Raw genomic sequence first — 17,075 nt, 5'->3', positions numbered from 1 at the left:
AAGGCTTTTTTAGCATTAGAATTTTGTCGGATCCCCGTGGAGTGTACCGAACGTGTCCTGTATTCAGATAAAGATGGGAGACTGTCATGCACATGGTGACCTCCTTGACTGCACATTTTCAATTTTTGGTTTCTTATCAAGGCCCTTTACCATTCCCTTTGGCAGCTTTTTCAGTGTCTGGTATTAAAAGGACTGTCTCTCAAAGTTTGTTTTTTTTTAAGTAAATGCTTTAATTTCTTTAAGCAAATAGAAACAGAAGATCAGTCATCGTAATTTAAAAATGCTTTTTCTTACATTAGTGTATGATAGCTGCTAGTCAGGCGTGGTAATGTCTGGGGTTATTCTGGTGCTAGATTTTTAATTTACAAACCTCAAGAAGCAGCCTTTAACTGTGATTTTGAGAATAATTGTCTAGCCTAAGAGTTTATCTATGACATATTGAAATTATATAAGAACTGTGTGGTTATCAAAATGGGTTATACTAATTTAATATATATGCCAGTATTAATTAATTGTTTTTTACTAACTTAGATACGGATATGTGTGTGCAACAAAGATTATGAAACTGAGGAAAATACTTGAAAAAGTTGAGGCTGCATCAGGATTTACCTCTGAAGAAAAAGGTGGCTCTTAATTTATAGGATGTGCAATAAAAGTAACTTGAAAGCATATACTAAATTATTGGCGGAAGTGTGTATCTATGTTGTTTTGGGGATTTTATTTTAAACTAAAAATTCCTTTCTGTGTGATGTACAATTTTTTAAGTTCTTTTTTAAAGTTTTTACTTAAATTCCAGTTAGTTAACATGCAGTGTAATATTAGTTTCTGTGTAATGGATAGTTTTGCCCCCTTTTTGTAAATGCTTTATCTCTTCTAAAAGTGAGCGATGTATGGGAAAATGACCCCCTTTGAGAAGCTGTCTAGTTGTAGTACATTGAATTCAAAAATAGTTTTTGTCTTTCCTTCCAGCAGTGGTATTCACTTGGGTTGTGTAGGGTTCATCCCCATTTTTCCAGTTAGCTTTCCTTGTTATAAAGGGCATTAACACAGCAAACTAAAATTAGGTTTATGGTCAGAGACCATGTTTTAATCTATTCTTCACTAATGGATTTTCTCAGAGATTCAGCTCCTGACTGTGAACATGTTAGCTGCCTATTGTAACCAGCTATGATGTGTAGAGACTTGGTACTCATTCAAATAACAGGAAGAAACAAGATTATATTTCCAGTTTTATTCTACTTAACCGCCAGAAGAAATTAGAATTATTTCATTATACACAAATTATTATACCTTTTCATACACAGTAAAGTTTTTAATAACAAAATTGGACTGTCCTACTTTGTCATAACTATTAAATATCCTTTATAGTTTTCATTAGGGAGGGAAACTTGAGATATGCTTTTAATTGAAAAAGTATCAATTATGAAAGTGAATTTAGAATCAGAATATAAGTGTTAAAAATAAAAATGGAATGATTTAAACATTTTGTCTGTGACTTATTTTTTTATTTTCTCCTAGATCCTGAAGAATTCTTGAATATCCTGTTTCATCATATTTTAAGGGTAGAGCCATTGCTAAAAATAAGGTAACTTTTAAATTGTTACAGAAGCATTGGAAAATAGGCGATCTTCATTTTCTCTGCCATCATTCTATAGAAATGATTTCTTTAGTGATTATGTAATATTGTATTTGTTTAGGAATCTTAATATGCTAGGTTCCTACGATGCAAATTAATTTAACTATTTAATTATGTAATTAATTAATTTAATTATTGTCCTCCCCATAGTATCATACTTAACTGGAAGAGTAAATCCAGTGTAAATTTGTGCTTTTAATTTTAACCCTGGTAATCAATATTATTACAAATCATTTTCTTACAAAACTGTACCTAAATATTTTTATAATTTAATTAATGAAAGATTCTAAAGGAAATTAAGATTCTAAGAGAATCTTATTCTAGGAGTGCATGTGTGGCTCAGTCTGTTGAACGTCCAATTCTTGATTTCAGCTCAGGGGATGATCTCAGGGTTCTGGGATGGAGCCCGGGTGTCTGGCTCTGCACTCAGTGGGGAAGTGGTGAGTCTGCCTGAGATTATCGCCATCTGCACCCCCACACCTCCCCTGCTCAGCTTACTCTCTCTCTCTCTCTCTAAAGTGGATAGATTAATCTTAAAAAAAAAAAAAAAAAAAAGAGGGAGAGAGAGAGAATCTTATTCTAGCCCAGTCAACTACCATGAGAATGCTGTTTTTGATGATCTGTCCCTTAGAGAATTAGCTTAGCCTCATATTAGCTCTCTTGTTCCCAGTTTTGTGACTTAGCCTTTTTTTCCTCCTCCATTTTGAATGAAAGTCTCTAATCTAATGTACTGAAGTTGTTAGCGAGATAGTCTAAATGGATGAATTTTCCAGATGGTTTAACGTTCGCAGTCTAAATGCTGGACCGTTTTATACTTCAGCTTGGGTTCCTCTGTTGAAAATCTTGCTGATTTACTCTTTACGTCCTAAGAGCTGGTCACAGACAAATACTCTTACACGTCTTTGTGTTGTAGGTGATATTGTTTGATGCCAGTGGATAGGAGGGGGGAAAGGAGGATAGTGCCACAGTTACAGTTTGGTATTGTTTGGAAGTTTTAATTAATGAAAGAAGACGTAATGCATAAACATCAAGAATACGTAGCTATTACCATCTTTGGATAGAGAATAGATATATGTACATTTAGAAAATCCTAGAGAATTGTTCAGAAACTACTGGAATTAACATAAGAATTTGTAATTTGACTGTGTAGACAATAATCATGGAGAAATCAATAGCATTTCTGTATACCTTCTAGCAAATATGAAAAAGAGATGCTTTCATACTTCATGGAAGTTTAAAATGCCAAGAAATCAATTTTATTGAGATGGGTTTTTTAAAAGACTTGCCCAGAGCTCAAAGGTGATTTGATTAATTAGTGAGAAAGATTGTGTTCCAGGTAGGAATAGTAAATTACTTTGAGGCGTTAATTTTTTACAGAGTCATTTGTACCTAAACAGAATCTTAACTTTTTTATTTTTGAACTCAGTGAAGTGATTTTAGGGTTCTTTACAGGATGAAATGGGTGAAAACACTGAAGTTTGAAAGTTTTTTTTAAAAAAAGAATTCTATTATAAGCTATAAGGCAAAGCAATAGACATTAAACAGTGTGATACTATATAAAAGTAGACCAATAGACCTGAATAGGGAGCTCAAAAATAGAATCTCAGTATAAGTCAGCTTTTAGACACAAATGAGGAAAGAAAGCTGTGTTTAATATATGATGTGGGAAATGTCACAGGCTGTTTGGGAGAAAAAAGTCATTTTTGTTTTCCTCTGGAAGAGTTAAATTTCAGATGATGAAAACAATTGTCTTTATTTCGCCCCCTGTAGCCCAACACCCTTTGAGAATGTCATAGACTCTCAGTAATAACAAGGATGAAAACAGCTGTGAATCTCAGGGGGTGAGGAGGGCTGGATACATGTAGGAGTGCGTCTCGGTGCTTGAAGGTCTTGACGGGTTTGGAGAGGGTTATGGGAAGTTCTGCCACCCCTTGGAGGAGTCACCGCTCTCCTCCCCTTTCAGTGGCCTCTTTGTAAGGGGAGGCACTCCTTTAAAGATTATAAGAAGATATAAAAAGATACTTTGGACATTAGCTTTTCTTTCCCAAGTGTCATTCTTTACCTGCACGAGCTTTCTTTCTGAGGGAGAGTCTGCTGATGTAACAACTAGGGAGAGGAGTACGGTGAACTCTGAAATAGTGGAACAGTCTGAGAGACTGCGCAGAAGTCTTATAGGACTGACGAGACGAAGGATGTAGCCACCTGGGAGGATAAATGCGGATTTGATAACAAACAAAATCAAATAAACGAAAATAGAATTCCCAGCAATAGAGTTTAAAAGTGTCTATGTCTGTATAAATGCTTTCTGGCTGGGAGGGGGTGTGTCACTGGATGCAGTATGTACAGCTGAAGAGAGAATTGCTCGTTTGGAAGGTAGATCTGAGGAAAGTACTTGGAATGTAGCCCCAAGGGAAAGAAGATGGAAAACAAGAGAGGGTAAGAGATGTGGAAGACAGATTCTAAATGCAGTTCTAGGAGACATTAGAGAGAATGGGGAAGAAGCAATATTTTGATAGATGATAGCTGAAAAATTTCCAGAGTTTTTGGCAGACTTAAGTTCTAAGAAGAAAGGTGCACAGGAATCCTGAGCAGGAAGAACCAGGACTAAATCACCTAACTCAGACACTTACTACAGACAGTACTTTAGAAAGACAAAGCTGCATTTAGAACAAAGGAGTAGTCTCTAGAAACAAAGAAGATTTAAGGTCAGAAATGTAGGTTAATTAAGCCTCCATATTCAAAAACCAATAACAGTAGTACTGGCAATGATGGTTCCTGTGGGGTGTTAAAGAGAAGGTGAAACTGAAGTCTTAGCCACTGGTAAGTGGATAGTGCACGGAGGCAAAGAAAGAAAAATTCCAAGCAAAAGAAGGAAATAAAATCGGCAACAAGAAGCAAAGGTACAGGCAGTGTTACTGAATGCCTCTCATTGTAGAACATGGCCTGCATGTTCTATCCCACCGTGCTAGATGGTGCAGAATCGGTAAAGAATTTTAGCGGCTACCCATGAAGGTCTGTGTTAGGAAAGTGGACAGACCAATTATCATACAGTTCCATGAATGGTTTTATCTCCTCCATAGATAATATATTTTCTTTTAGGGTCAATGCAGCATTTGTACCCTTTTGCTTTTAGATTTTCCTAGTGGAAAACGGCAATCCAAATTGTACAGTTTTGTACCATCCAGCTTTGGTACAGTTTTGTACCATTACAGCTTTGTTGTAATTCTTGCGTATGGCTTGCTAATTACTCCAGCGTTTTAGCCTTCTAAAAACGGTGGTAATGAGATTTGCGTGCTTGTTTTTTTTTCTCCCCCACATCCCAACCAGGCTCCTAATCTGTCTGCCTCAGTATCACAAAGCTGTTGGTCATCTCCTCATTTCTGGCTCCCTCTCTTGATGTCTGCCTCCCGGGTTCCCGTCAGCCACGATTCCTCTTCCCCCCACCATTATTATTTCAAATTGTTGCAGCTTCTGACCTCTACCACTTTATGCTTTCTTAGTTTCCTGTCCTATTTTTTTTCCCTTTTACCTATTGCATTTTTTTTTTTTTTAATGCTTCTGGCTTTCACAGAAAAATGCTGGTCTTTTACAGTCATCAACAACCAAGTAAAATATTGATCTAGCATAATCTTCAGGTTTTTTGATTATCATTTGTTTTTATTTGTTGTGGGTTTTTGTGAATCTCCTGGCTTTGTTAACAAGTAAGTTTTGTTTATTTCAGGAGATAAGTTGCTTTGGAAAGCTGAGGGCTTCTGAAGGTTGGTCTCTGAACAGCTGTTCCATTATGAACACTATGTTAATAAATTTCTATAAAAATCTTGAAATCTAGCTGTAAATAGGTTGATTGTATACCCAGAAACTCTGCTGAAAAGGTAAATAGTAAAGATTATCAGTCCTTTTGTTAGAGTTAATTTTTTAAAGATTAATGACAATCTGTAGTAAAGTAATTAGTTAGTTAATTTAAGATTTCATTTATTCTTTCCATAGTTTGGCTATTGTGGACATTGCTGCTATAAACATTCGGGTGCACGTGCCCCTTTGGATCACTACATTTGTATCTTTAGGGTAAATACCCAATAGTGCAATTGCTGGGTCATAGGGCAGTTCTATTTTCAACATTTTGAGGAACCTCCATGCTGTTTTCCAGAGTGGCTGCACCAGCTTGCATTCCCACCAACAGTGTAGGAGGGTTCCCCTTTCTCCGCATCCTCGCCAGCATCTGTCATTTCCTGACTTGTTGATTTTAGCCATTCTGACTGGTGTGAGGTGATATCGCATTGTGGTTTTGATTTGTATTTCCCTGATGCCGAGTGATATGGAGCACTTTTTCATGTGTCTGTTCGCCACCTGGATGTCTTCTTTGCAGAAATGTCTATTCATGTCCTCTGCCCATTTCTTGATTGGATTATTTGTTCTTTGGGTGTTGAGTTTGCTAAGTTCTTTATATTTAAAGAGGAGAGAGAGCACATGTGTGAGCAGGGGAAGGGCCAGGGAGAGGGAGCTCAAGCAGACTCCACACTGAGTGCTGATCCTGACGTGGGGCTTGATCCCTCAACCCTGAGACTATGACCTGGAGTCGAAATCAAGAGTTGAACTCCCAACAGACCAAGCCACCCCACGTGCCCCTGTTATAAAATATTTAAAAGGTCAGTGTGAGTAAATTGCTAACACTGTGACGGGCGTGTAGTAGGAGCTTACTTGGTATTTGTTGAATAAATGAATGACGGTCTAAAGAGACAGCGTGCTTTCATGGAAAGAATAGTCAGTGGTTGATATGAAACCGGGTTTCTACACCTAGCTCTGCTTTAAGTTGCTGGGAAGCAATGACCATTCTTTAATAGAACTCAGGGCCTTCATTTTAGAAGTGAAACACTGGGTCTGTCCCATTCAGAGACATAAGAATTTATTTTCCTGTTTCAAGCACTAAATGCTTTTTAGATTTTGAACAGTTCATCAATAGTTTAATGGGTTGTTGATTAAAAATACTTTTTAAATTTGGACAGTTAAGTTGAACCAAACAATTTTAGCTTCTGGTTATTGTTCGGACAGTGCTTCTCACTACAAATGTTATTCCTTTATTTTTCTGCTGACCACTAAGGGGACTTTTGGATATGAAAACTAAGATAAGAACTCATTTTTATGGTTTTATGCAATTTACATGTAATTAATTAATCTGCATTATTGTCTTTCACCTGTTGTTCGCAATGACCTGGGGACACCATCAATGTCATAGGATTTTCTGTCCTCAAATACTGCTGGGACAGCTTCATGTTCTGACTGAAGCATTTTGTAGAGAAATCATATGTTTCTTTCTGCATGTTTTTAGATCAGCAGGTCAAAAAGTACAAGATTGTTACTTCTATCAGATTTTTATGGAAAAAAATGAGAAAGTTGGAGTTCCTACAATTCAGCAGTTATTAGAATGGTCTTTTATCAACAGTAACCTGAAATTTGCAGAGGTTAGTGATATATTTTGTGGGACAGTGCTTAGTAATCTTGAAACTACTACTAGATTTAATAACTGTTAATTTTACCCTACTGAGAACACAGTAGCTGTTAACAAAACACAAATTAAAAAGAAAAAGTTCAGTGTTTCAGTTGTGTTCTTGTAGAAAATGCCTTAGAATTAAGATTGGACTTTCTGGATTTTTGGTGCCAAAGAAAATATAAAGTTAATTTGTAACTTGAAAACTTTTAAGTAGTTTTTGAGGGAAAAGAAGAATTGTGTTTTTTTTTTAAATGTCATTTTACCCAGTTTAATGTTTCACCTAAGCATATTAGCCAAACCTCAAAAATATTTTTCCTTCAACAAGAGACCAAATAAATTCACTTATATTGGTTTGTTAGTGAACAAGTGATAGAAATTATTTTTCTTTTAGTGTTTTCTGTGTCTTCATGATCTTAGTGGTACATGCTTATGGTTTATTTTCATTGAATTTATTTCTGAAAGAATGTCTGGTAAAGCTTTTAACGGCTACAGTTATTTGTTGAAATAGAAGGAATTGTGTCCTTGGGTGACCACAGTTTCTTTATTATACTTGCCAAAACAATTTTTCTAAAATGTTTATTTTAAATATAAACCCACAGTGGAGTATTACTCTAGAATGTCATCATATTGTTAGAGCCCCAGGGTTGCTGACCTGCCCAACCTCTGGGTGTCCATGTAACGGATCCTGGACCACTTGAGAACTTGTGGCTCAGTGGTGCTCTGGCCATCTCATTCATGTTTGGATCCCATGTACAGGCCATCCATATTACGGCAGAACCACTACTTGGCATGATGACCAGGACTGCTTTGGTTTCATAGGGAAATTTTTTTTCAGCACTTCGATTCTAAAAATACGTTTATTTTGTTTTTAGGCACCATCATGTCTGATTATTCAGATGCCTCGATTTGGAAAAGATTTTAAACTGTTTAAAAAAATTTTCCCTTCTCTGGAGTTAAATATAACAGATTTACTTGAGGACAGTAAGTATAAGATTTTTCAGTTTGTTTTGTTTATTTTTCGCAAATAGGCCAGTCTCATTAATTATTGAGTCAGAGTCTAACAGGATGTGGTTCTTCTTAGAGGCAATTCAGTATCTGAAGAGCCTAGAAACACTAAGCTAGTACTTCCAGTTCTAGGTGTTCCAAGAAAGTAATCAGAGATGCAAGTCAATATTCTATATGCAAATGTAATTATTGTCACATGATGAAGAAATTAGGAACAAGTTATTTGAGAGAAGAGTAGTTAAATGAATTATGGTGTATCTATGCAATGAAAGCACTGCTGTTAAACTTCATGTTTGTGAAGACCAGACAGCATGGAGGTAGTTATGACATAATATTAAGTGAAAAGGGAGGTCGGTGCTTTCTATAAGAGGACCACCCCCCCCCAACGCACATGCACACACACACACACAGGGTTACATAAATCTGCAGATATAAAATTACTGGAGAAAATTCACAATGTTGTGACAGTGGTTATCTCTTGCTAACTGAAATTGTAGATGCTTACAGTTTTCTTCTTTATGTTTTTTTGATTCTTTGAATTTTTATCAGATGTTTTCACACAGTTCATAATTGTGTGAAAACATTCTAGAATACAGTGTTTTTAAAAAACTGTCACTTATCACTGTTTTTAAACAATTGAGTACCTGGGTGGCTCATTTGGTTAAGTGGCTGCCTTCAGTGCAGGTCATGATCCCAGGGTCCTGGGACTGAGCCCTACACCTCGAATCAGGCTCCCTGCTCAGTGGGAAGCCTGCTTCTCCTTCTCCCTGCCTCTGTCCTTGCTCCCTCTCAGTTGCACACTCTCTCTCTCTCTCAAATAAGTCTTAAAACACAAAACAAAACAAAACAAAACAAAAAACCAACTGTCACTTGATCATAGAAGATGTCTTTTAAAGATATCCTGAGTCCATGGAAATACAGCATAACATTTATGGGGACAGACAGCGGTGGACTTGTTGAGTCTAAGTCCTCAATGAAACTTACCTTTTCCTTTTAATTTTTTTAATGGAAGAATGCATGTTTAGAGGCCCCGTAACCTCTCTCCCACCCCTGCCATTTCAGCCCCCAGGCAGTGCCGGATATGCGGGGGGCTCGCCATGTATGAGTGTAGAGAGTGTTACGACGACCCTGACATCTCCGCCGGAAACATCAAGCAGTTCTGTAAAACCTGCAACACTCAAGTAAGTTTGACGTCCCTGAATGGAAGTTCTCTCCTTAAACAGGAAGTTACTGGTAGTTGGAAACATTTCAGGTTTTGGAGAGTTTTCAAAACCATGATTAATTCAAAACCAGGTGTGGCTTCATAATCAAGAGGTGTGGCTCATGTGTCTTCTGATTCCCCGGGGGGCTGTTGAGAAGTACTTGGTTGCCGTTTATAGGGTTGATTTCAGTTAGAGGAGGTGGAGCCCATCTGCTGGAGACACTGAGTCTGGCTCACCAGTGACATTCTCTTCATGGTCCATCTCAGGTCCACCTTCACCCCAAGAGACTAAACCACAAATATAACCCGGTGTCACTTCCCAAAGATTTACCTGACTGGGACTGGAGGCACGGCTGCATCCCCTGCCAGAAGATGGAATTGTTTGCCGTTCTCTGCATAGAGACGAGCCACTATGTCGCCTTTGTGAAGTACGGGAAGGACGACTCGGCCTGGCTCTTCTTTGACAGCATGGCTGATCGGGATGGTATTTTATTTTATTTTTATTTATTTCCTTTTTAAGATTTTACTTACTTATTTGGGAGATAAAAGAAGAGAGAGAAAGGGAGAGCACCAGTGAGGGGAGCGGCAGGGGGACAGGGGAATGCAGACTGCCCGCTGAGCAGGGAACCTGACCCAGGGCTCAATCCAAGGACCTGCGACCATGACCTGAGCTGCAGGCAGATGCTTAACCGACTGAGCCACCCAGGTGCCCCCAGGATGGTACTGTAAGAACTTCTCTTCTACGTGTGGCACCGTTTTAGTTTGTAGTGGGATAGAGCTCATAGAGCATAGTCTCTTCTGAGTGATAGAATAGTGTCTGTGGAAAGCCTCTCAGGAGTATGCTGGTGCGGGAGTCTTTCTATCTTGAAATGCATATGTGGCCCTGTCACTGAATTGAAGAATAATCGCATTGTGATATTTTGACACACGTGGTTTTTATTAAAGTAAGAATCCTAAACTACTTATTTTAGTGCTGAGAGGTTTTCCTTTCAGCTTCGTCTCCTTTTACTCTCGGGCTCCTCTCCTTGTCCATACCCACCATAGCTGCTGTGTTGTCTTCTAAACGATGAAGCAAAGAATAGAAATTAATTTCTTCTTTGGAAAAATAAGCCTGTTACGCATGTAATGTTTCTTCCCGAAATGGGGAGTGTGCTGCATCTTCTCGGCCGTGTTCGAGCATGCTTCGGCATAATTTAACAAGCACCTAATAAGCGCGTGTGCAGGAACAGGGGCTCTCACATAGCTGGAAAGCATCCAGGGGTCAGACATTTGGAAAAGCCTTTGAGAGGCCAGTCTGGGAGAGCCTTTCTGGGAGCCCCTAAAACCACCCCAGCATCCTCCTTCAGTCTGATGATGTGTGAGAAACAAAGCCTTGCGAGCCTGGCACAAATACGTATTTAAAATTTAGGGACGTGACATATCATTCATTTCGCTACATGTGCCCTAAACCTGATGATCTCATGGTGGAGCGGCCGGGTCCTTCTGTCTGGGAAGGGACACGGGCCGTGAGGAGTTGGTTGTTGTGTGATTACCTATATGGAACGCTATTCCCTCACTAAATGCAGAGAAGCCGATAAAGTAGGTTTTGGACTTCACTCAGGATATGCTTCCTTTTATTAATTTTATTCCATTGGCCCCAGGATCCTTTCAGAAACCAAGAAGTGAGAACACTAAGACTTAAAAGGACCCTTGAACTTCTAGGAATCAGAAGTAAAACACGGTCCTTCAGATCTTGGAAGGCAGCCTCCGCTAAATTTAGAGTTGTAAAATCACTTTGGTAGGTCAGGGCGGCCAAGGGGCTTAGAACTCGCCTGCCCTAAATAGGGTTCTTCCTCTTTTCCTCAGGCGGCCAGAACGGCTTCAACATTCCTCAAGTCACCCCGTGCCCAGAAGTGGGGGAGTACCTGAAAATGTCTCCCGAGGACCTGCACTCCCTGGACTCCAGAAGGATCCAAGGCTGCGCACGAAGACTTCTCTGTGATGCGTACATGTGCATGTACCAGAGCCCGACCATGAGTCTGTACAAGTAATGGGGCAGCTGGGCAGGGGCGGCGGCCAGAGGCGCGGTGGTCCGCTCTCATTTGCCCCAAGCTGGCGGTTTTGTTCCGCGTCCATTGCCGGCAATGGATGTCTTTGTGGTGGTGATCTTGTCAAAAAGGAGTCCTGTGTTTAAAAAAACCCATTGCTTTTGTGTTACCGAAGTATTTAATAAGAAGCATTTTGCACTCTAGAAAGTATGTTTGTGTTGGTTTTTTAAGAAGTCTAAATGAAGTTATTAACACCTGAAGCTTTAAGTTAAGTGCATCGATCCTACAATATTTTTGGAAGCATAAAATTTTAATTGTGACAGTTTAAAACCTCTTTTAGTCCATTGAGGATGTAAATAAATGTGTCTTCTTTATGGACCAAGAATATGAAATCATTTTCCCTTTTAGCTATTGGTTGCCTTGAGGAAGAAATATGTTGGCTTTATTAAGAGTCTGCTTTCATACCAGTTAAGATAATTGTGCCGAGTTTGATTTGTTAATTCTCTCTTATATAGTGCTGAGTCCCGCATGCACATACCCCATTGAGCTCCTGTGTCTCTGCCAAATAGTGGCCAGAAGAGTACTTCCATCCCTTTAATGGTGGTGTTTTCTATTTGTTCTGGTTTTGAGGCATCTCAGTGATTTTTGTCATAAAACGTCTATTTTTGATGTAATTTTCCTGGGGGATTTGAATATACAGCAATTGAAGCTCTTCATTCACACCAGTAACGGTCAGCTGAGAAGTTTGGTTGTTGTTGTTGTCGTTGTTGTTTGGTTGTTGTTGTTAAGGCTCTCTAACTATTTTATGGAACAGGGCACAATGAATTTAATGAAAGGGTCGGGGTGATAAATAGATTTCTACACAAATATATTGCTCATCAGAAAATAAATTTGAATCCGGAAAACTCATGAAAATCTCCCTGAAGAGATGTATTGGCTTTCTAAACCTCTCCTGTTGAGAGGAGGACTGTCTAGAATGTAAGCGAGGTCGGCCAGTCTGCTCTCTGAATCCGGCTTGATTTTTGCGGGAGGTCATGGCAGTTATGGGTCCGATAAGTTACTGAAATGTTGGCCGCAGCTTCGTTGTCCTCCTGGTGAAATACGTAGAACATGGATGTGTTCTTAGCTCATGTCCACGGCATGTGTCTAGAGCACAAGTGGATGTTGTAGACTAGAACTGCAGATTGTAAACGTCCGTGCCATGGAACGTGCTGTGGTCTGTGTTTTCTCTGAGTGTCCTTTTGTGGTATTGTTGTCCTTCTGGAAAGACTTCCTAACCACGCAGAAAGACAGAAGAGTTGTCATGTGTATATAGCATATGACTTCCTAAATCATTTAGTGTCAAATGAAAGTAGAAAGAGTCTTTACAAACCCCACAGTTAGTTTCTTTTAAGTCACGTTTACCTTTGGTCCTGTCATTCCATTTTGCTAATATTTATTAGCTTTATAAATTGTAGTAAGGTACAAAAACCCTTTCTTTCATCTTGTAATTTTTTCATTTTTGAAATGAAAAAGCACATAAATTTTGCAGGAGGTTTTGCTGAATGCTGGAGTGGGGCTGGGAGGGGGGTACTGGGTCAGGAGTCGGGGGTGCGGAACCCAGGCCAATGTGGCCGGCGCCTCTCCTGTCCTCCTTGGGAAACAAGGGAGGGGCCTGGGGAGCACGATATCTGAGGTCTCTTCCGGCTCTGACCTTCTGTAAGACGGATCACCCCTCAGTAAGGTGGTGTTGAGTGAATAAATGGATGAATGAGCTTATCAATGTGATTTAAAAAAAATTATCTGGAGGAATGACCAGGAATCTCTGTCTAGGTAAGAATGGATTTAACAGTTAAAAAAGAGAAAGTTCCTTTTCTTTGAAACGTTCAAGAAGGTCTGTCCTGCCCAGCCTCTTGTGGCAGAAGGCTTGAAGAAGACTCATCTGGATGTGCGCACGGGGTTTCCCCCAGGATGTGGTGGCTCTTTCCTGGGGGAGGGGCCGCATCCATTAATGATTTCTAAGATCTCCTTCAAGTGGAATCTTCTGTCCTTTCACTGTTACCTGGGGGAGGGAGCACTCAGTAAGGGGAAGCTGGGGCCAGGCGTGGTGTTCTCTGTGCAGGGGTGAGGCTCTTCCCCTGGCCCTGGATGGTCCTTCTGGGTGGTCCCCTCCTCGTTCGTCCCTGTCTCAGCAGAGCCCATGTGGCAAGTGGGCACCCTCAGGACTGGCACCTGTATGGCACTGGTCGCTCATGTACCTGGTGATTTATTTAATTTTTAGCCTTAAATTTCCTTTAATATTTTCCTGTTGGCTTCTAAAATGTTTTGGTTATCCCTTTTTCCAAATCCTATCTAAAATCTAGATGGCAATAGAGTAGAATTATTTATAACATGGTTTATGCTTCATAGCTACAAATAGAAAATGTAACAAGTCCTGTTCGCCCACCTCCCAACTAAATTCACACTTATAAGTGTATGTGTATGTGTGTGTGTGTGTGCGCGCGCGCGTGCGTGCGTGTGGGCACGCATGCACGTGCAGGCTTAAGGGGGAAGAGAGGGAGATGGAGGGAGGGGGGAGGGAGAGGAACGCTGGCGTGAGGTAGAGGCTAAGTGTGTTTGTCCCTCAGAAGCAGCTTTATAAAGGAGTTACAGTTTGACTCCATCCCTGAAAGAATGTTTTGTAAGACTGAGAAAACACATGGAAAGCCAAGAGAAACAGTAACCGAAGTCAGTGACATATAGTTGTTAGAATTGCTAAGGATGACCTCCTTAGAATAGTTGAGGATTTTTGTAATTCGTATTTGCCAAAGCATCATAGATGAATGGCTTCTTTCTGTCCCTTGGATTCATTTATTTTTTCACCTAACCCATAATTCAGTAACAAGAGAAAGACATAGTAATTAATTTATGCAACTTGTATCATCATGCTGAGTCCTGTTGTTTGAACTTGGTGTCTTCTTAAGTTCAGGCTTTACTCCCCCGAGCCAGCTAGATTAAGCTGCACCTGCTCGGCCAGTCGGAGACAGAGAGGTGAGCCGAGAATGCAGCATTAGGCCTTAGCGAAGCAGCTGCCCGCCAGTGAGTATTTAGTGGACATTTATTACTGAGAACTGTGCCAGAAGGGATAGGAGACAGCATCCCTGCCTTCGAACAGCTTAGCACCTACTTCTGACTACAAGGTTCCTACTCCTGGTTGCTTCAGTGTAAGGATGCCATGTCTGGGACTCAGTAACAGAAAAAGAAGTGATCCGGGGCCACCCCTTTCTCTGGCTCTTGCTCTGTTAGCCTTAGACGACTGCTTCCTTACTTTGGATCTTCGTGTCCTCTGTATAACAAGGAGGTTGGACTATCACATTTTATGGAAAAAATTACAAACTTCTGGGTCCCAGGCCCTACCCGCTGGATCGGACTCTTCAGGAGTGGTGTCTAGGGGGGTTGTGAGTAAAGGCTCCACCAGGTGAGCCCGATGACCAGCCAGATTTGAAAACTACTGAGCTAAAAGATCTCAAAAATAGCTTTTATGTGGCTGTGTGGTTGTGTAATGTTGTATTCATTATTTTACATAAATGTGGGTAATTAGATGTTTATCACATTGTTTATCTGTGTTTACGTATGAATTTATATAAGAGATACATTTGAGTATATATATATACCTCAACCTACTGTTTCCTAGAAGGTTTAGCAGTCTTTGGAACACACACACATCTTAAGGGGATATTTGATATTATTTACGTGGATGTTTGTCTTCCATTTTATTTCTTTAGGGGAAACTGAGGCTCTCTGTGGGTACCAAAGAAATGGAAAAACAAAACTCCTGTGCAAAATTAAAACATTATTTCGTACTATCTGCAACTTGATGAAAATTTGAAAGTTATATGAGAAGATTTTTTTCTCTGGGGTAAAAGTCCTCTTATCATGAAGCAAAATGTCCGTGTTAAAGTAGGTGGAGTATAATGTTTCAAATTAAAAATAAGATCTCCTTCCCTGGGAGTTAGTGATGCTAACAGCACACCCACGGTTCCCCGTCAATGAAAATAATACTTGAGTCCCCCAAGGCATGCTGGGGGCGTGGAGGAGGAGAGCGTATTCAAATGGAAACCAGCGTGCCCACGGGAGGGTGGAGGCTGCAGGACAATGGAAGGTCACCTGTTCCAAGCCAATGTGGTGCATGGGGCACCACGAGAAGGCAAGGCCTGGTCTCTGTGTGCCTCCTGGGGTCCTTGTCACTTGTCAGAGACTAGGCTTGTCTAGGGCGAGGCTCCCTGCAGGGGATTTCCCTTGCACTTGTCTGTGCTCCTTCCAAAAGTCTCACTGGAGAGAAAAGAGAAGAAAGGATGCTTCATCTTACTGTACATCCTGGGCCAGCGGCAGGGTCTCTCTTGAGTCAGGGAGCACTGCTGAGCAGCGGCCAGCAAACGTGGCCGAAGGCAGGGGAAGGAAATGCAGGGGAAGGAGCCATTCCTTCTCCCCGATGCTGGTCAACACCGGCGTTGCGGGTGGTCACTTGAGAGCCCGGCTTGATTTCCTGACCCTCAGGCTGGACCATGTTCATTTGCTCACCTGTCAGAGCCTCTCATTGGCTCACAGACGCCGGTGGGGGAGGGCTGGGGAGGGCAGAGGCCAGTGACGGGGGTGCTCCTCCCAGGGACCACACACCTCCCCTCTCTCTAGCAGTCCTAAACACTGTCCGCTCCTGTTTTGTGCTTTTTTCTGGAGAGAGAATGTTGGAGACTCCATCGTTCTTGGTTTTGTTTTGTGAAATGGCCTATAGTACTGTCGAATTTTAACTCCAGAGAGTCCAATGTTCTGTCACAAACATTCACTTTTTTTTTTTTTTTTTTTTTTTTATCCCATTTGAAACTTCCCAGGGAAGTTGTGGTTATTCATGAATTTGGTGTAAAGGAGCACATTTTGTACTGCATTTTGCATATCTGGTGTCTTGTTCAGCATTTTTTTTTTTTTTTTTTTTGTCTAAGGAACATGCTGTATTTATGAAGATATTCTTTAAAAAATAACACCCCATAAAATATCCCTTTACTATCAGATTGCTCTGATTTAGCCTTAATTTTGTTAAATTTTTTAGAGATGAATGAAGTGCTGCTGTGGAAAGAAATGTACTATATATTATTTCTGTATCATTAAAATTAAATTTTTATGGTTCCTTTTCCTCGATTTCTTTGGGGAAGTGGGTTACGGGAAGCCGGGATTGTGTACAGCCTCTTATGTTGTTGCTGGTGCCAGGCGGATGCCCCCTTTGGGGGGAGAAGCTGTACCTGGAAGTGCAGCCTCTGCCCTCATTATGGCCGTTCTAGAAAACCTCACAGACTTTTCCTGCTCTGGGCCATGTGCCAGTGGGTTGCCTCCTGGCATCACGGTTCCCAGTAGCCTCTTGAAGTAACTCGGCATTTCTGAGCTCTGGCCCTGATGAGGGCTGAGTTCCACCAGTCTCTAAAGCACTCCAACTAGCAGTTGCCCTCGTGAGCCTCGTCGTCTCTAAGCATGGGCACAAAGCTGTCGAATAGAATAGTGCATCCCAGTCCCCCACGGCTGCCAAGGAGACCATTCAACACTCTGCTGTCCTCTCTGACCCAGAGAAGTGATCACAGGTTGTGACACGGGCTGACACTCTCGTCTTCTAGAACAAGGCTTCCTCAAGAATTCCTTCGAGTTCATTCAGGTCCTTTGCTGCCAAGGTAGGGAAGCCAGAATGGTCTAAGTGATACTGATAATAATAGTACA

At 40.7% G+C, this 17,075-nt stretch overlaps 1 protein-coding gene across 8 annotated transcripts in view; it reads left to right on the top strand.

The window, feature by feature from the left end:
- Window positions 1-16,496, top strand: part of CYLD (CYLD lysine 63 deubiquitinase) — a 69,763-nt gene extending 53,267 nt beyond the window's left edge. For all 8 annotated transcript variants that reach the window (XM_059150698.1, XM_059150705.1, XM_059150704.1 and 5 more), the window contains 7 exons: window positions 532-623; window positions 1,519-1,585; window positions 6,963-7,095; window positions 7,997-8,105; window positions 9,192-9,310; window positions 9,598-9,814; window positions 11,176-16,496. In XM_059150698.1, the coding sequence (XP_059006681.1) occupies window positions 532-623; window positions 1,519-1,585; window positions 6,963-7,095; window positions 7,997-8,105; window positions 9,192-9,310; window positions 9,598-9,814; window positions 11,176-11,360 (922 nt within the window). In that variant the 3' untranslated portion in view covers window positions 11,361-16,496. The remainder of the gene's footprint in view (window positions 1-531; window positions 624-1,518; window positions 1,586-6,962; window positions 7,096-7,996; window positions 8,106-9,191; window positions 9,311-9,597; window positions 9,815-11,175) is intronic.
- Window positions 16,497-17,075: the final 579 nt, after the last annotated feature.

Source organism: Mustela lutreola, chromosome 16 (genome assembly GCF_030435805.1).
Source record: "Mustela lutreola isolate mMusLut2 chromosome 16, mMusLut2.pri, whole genome shotgun sequence".
NCBI lineage: Eukaryota > Metazoa > Chordata > Mammalia > Carnivora > Mustelidae > Mustela > Mustela lutreola.
This window is presented reverse-complemented; position numbering and strand designations above follow the sequence as displayed.